A 2551-nucleotide genomic window follows, 5' to 3' on the forward strand; every position below is an offset into this window, starting at 1 on the left:
TTTAAATAAAAATATAAAATAATTAATTTAATAGCTAATTTTTTTTTGTGCACATAACATTTAACTAATTTTTGTAATTCATCATACATCAATTACTAAAATTTAACCTAATGAAACCCAATTGAGAGTTGAAATTAGTTGAAGTTGGGTTAATTCTAGATACCCCTTATTTAAGCAAAAGAAAAAGAAGAAATAGACGTGTATTGAAGCTTTTAGAAAGCAATTATTTTAGAACTTATTACACTTGTCGTATAAGGGTACGCAACAAACTAAGTTGTTATTAGACTAGTTACAATTATTATATGATAAAGTAGAATTAGTAATATAGTATAGTATGATCCTGTTGCACATGTTAGTTAGATGCATGGACCATCTCTGATTTTCTTTCTCTTGTTTTCTTGTAGAGTACCCTCAACCTAAGTGCACTATATAAATCACTAGCCACACACTGTTGTGGAAAGGAACATAAGAGATTTAATTTCCTCTTTGCTAATAATTAGTGTATCTTAATCTTAGTGCTTATATATATAAATATATAGTTAGTTAATTATATTGCTACTAAGATCTTTGGAAATAATAATGGCAAGGAAATTAGGGTACTTGAGATTTTTTATTGTTTGTGTGATAGCATCAATTGTTGCAACAACACATGCTCAATTGCAGCTTGGTTTCTATGCTAAAAGCTGCCCAAAAGCTGAGAAGATTGTTTCTGATTTTGTGAATGAGCACATCCACAATGCTCCTTCACTTGCAGCTGCATTAATAAGAATGCATTTTCATGATTGTTTTGTCAGGGTAATTAGTTGGTTATTTAATTAAGTAATTACTAATTAGCTTGTTGTGTTTTAAAATAACCTGAGTTTTAATTTTCAGGGGTGTGATGGATCAGTGCTTCTGAACAACACAAACCAGCAAGCTGAGAAGAATGCTCCACCAAACTTGACAGTGAGAGGGTTTGACTTCATTGAGAGAATAAAGAGCCTTGTGGAAGCTGCATGCCCTGGTGTTGTTTCTTGTGCTGATATCTTAACTTTGGCTGCCAGAGACTCCATTGTTGCCACTGTGAGTACATCAACATAATAATCATTCATCAACACTAATATTATATAATTAACATGGGATTTTCTTCAGGGTGGACCCTTCTGGCAAGTTCCAACAGGTAGAAGGGATGGTTTAGTTTCTAATTTGTCAGAAGCCACAAGAAACATTCCTGCTCCATTTGATAACTTCACCACCCTGCAAACTAAGTTTAACAATGCTGGACTTGATCTCAATGACTTAGTCATTCTATCTGGTATTTACATTATTCAATCACAGCTTTTTGTAGAATTGTTTCTTACTCGCATGCAGTTTGTCTTCGTATATAGTTGATAGTTGAGAATTATTAGATAATTTGATATGTTTGACTAAATTATCATTTAATCGTTCTTAACTATCAATTTCACATAAAGACAACTGCATGCATGCGAGTTTTCACCAAATATGACACATAAGAATGTGACAGCTAAAATGATGAATATATGAAACTTTGTGGTTTTGTAAAGGTGCACACACAATTGGAGTGTCTCACTGCTCAACAATCAGCAACCGTTTGTACAACTTCACTGGGAAGTTAGATGAAGACCCTGCACTAGACAGTGAGTATGCACAAAATCTGAAGAAATTCAAGTGCAAGAGCATCAATGACAACACCACTTTGATTGAGATGGACCCTGGTAGCCGCAAGACCTTTGATCTTGGTTACTATAACCAAGTTGTTAAGAGAAGAGGCCTATTCACTTCAGATTCTCAGTTGTTGGTCAACAGTGTTACAAACTCTCTGGTGAACCAATTGCTTCAAGGGTCACTTCGGAATTTCCATGCTCAATTTGCAATATCTATGGAGAAAATGGGAAGAATTAATGTCAAGACAGGGACACAAGGTGAAATCAGGAAGCAATGTGCATTGGTAAATAGCTAAGAGTAATTAATGTTTTTTTTTTTTTTTTTGACAATGGATTTGTGTCATGGTATTATTACTATATTTTGTCCTTTTTTGTTGGCTTATTTTATGCTATGCTGTAGGGTGTACTATTTCATAGGAGACCATATGGTGAGGGTGTTTCTTTATGTGTTGGAATAAGTGGGTTCCATTTTCATAATTTTGTTTTGTTCTTATTTTATAGTTTGAATGGTAGGGGAAGGTTAATGCTCTTGCTGCAATAAGGATAAGTGAGAGAGGAATTGTTGTGTTTCCCATGTTCATGTATAAGATGGAACCTGTTAATTAATTTTATCCTTTTTCTGTACTTGTAATTCAATTCATTTTTCTCTTAATCAAGTGTTATTCTTCTTTATTATTATATAAATAAAATTATGCTAAAGTCATAATTTAGTTCATGATGTTATAGTTGTAAATTTGTAACTGAGTTTCTTAAATTAATTATATTATTTTATTTAGGTTCTGAATTTTAAAATTAGCACCAATTCAGTATTGCTAAAGATTATAAGATTATCCTTCGAAAATTTTAAAATACAATAACAATAACAACAAAGTCTTATCCCATTAGAT

General features: G+C 32.4%; 1 protein-coding gene across 1 annotated transcript; it reads left to right on the forward strand.

Moving 5' to 3' along the window:
- The first annotated feature begins 300 nt into the window (after positions 1 to 300).
- LOC107613819 (peroxidase 3) lies at positions 301 to 2300 on the forward strand. Its single transcript, XM_016315980.3, has 4 exons — positions 301 to 795; positions 874 to 1062; positions 1132 to 1294; positions 1545 to 2300. Exons 1-4 carry the CDS (start codon positions 580 to 582, stop codon positions 1958 to 1960), a joined length of 984 nt encoding a protein of 327 aa, XP_016171466.2. The 5' UTR covers positions 301 to 579; the 3' UTR covers positions 1961 to 2300.
- Positions 2301 to 2551: the final 251 nt, after the last annotated feature.

Source organism: Arachis ipaensis, chromosome B8 (genome assembly GCF_059453495.1).
Source record: "Arachis ipaensis isolate K30076 ecotype BB chromosome B8, ASM5945349v1, whole genome shotgun sequence".
Classification (NCBI taxonomy): domain Eukaryota; kingdom Viridiplantae; phylum Streptophyta; class Magnoliopsida; order Fabales; family Fabaceae; genus Arachis; species Arachis ipaensis.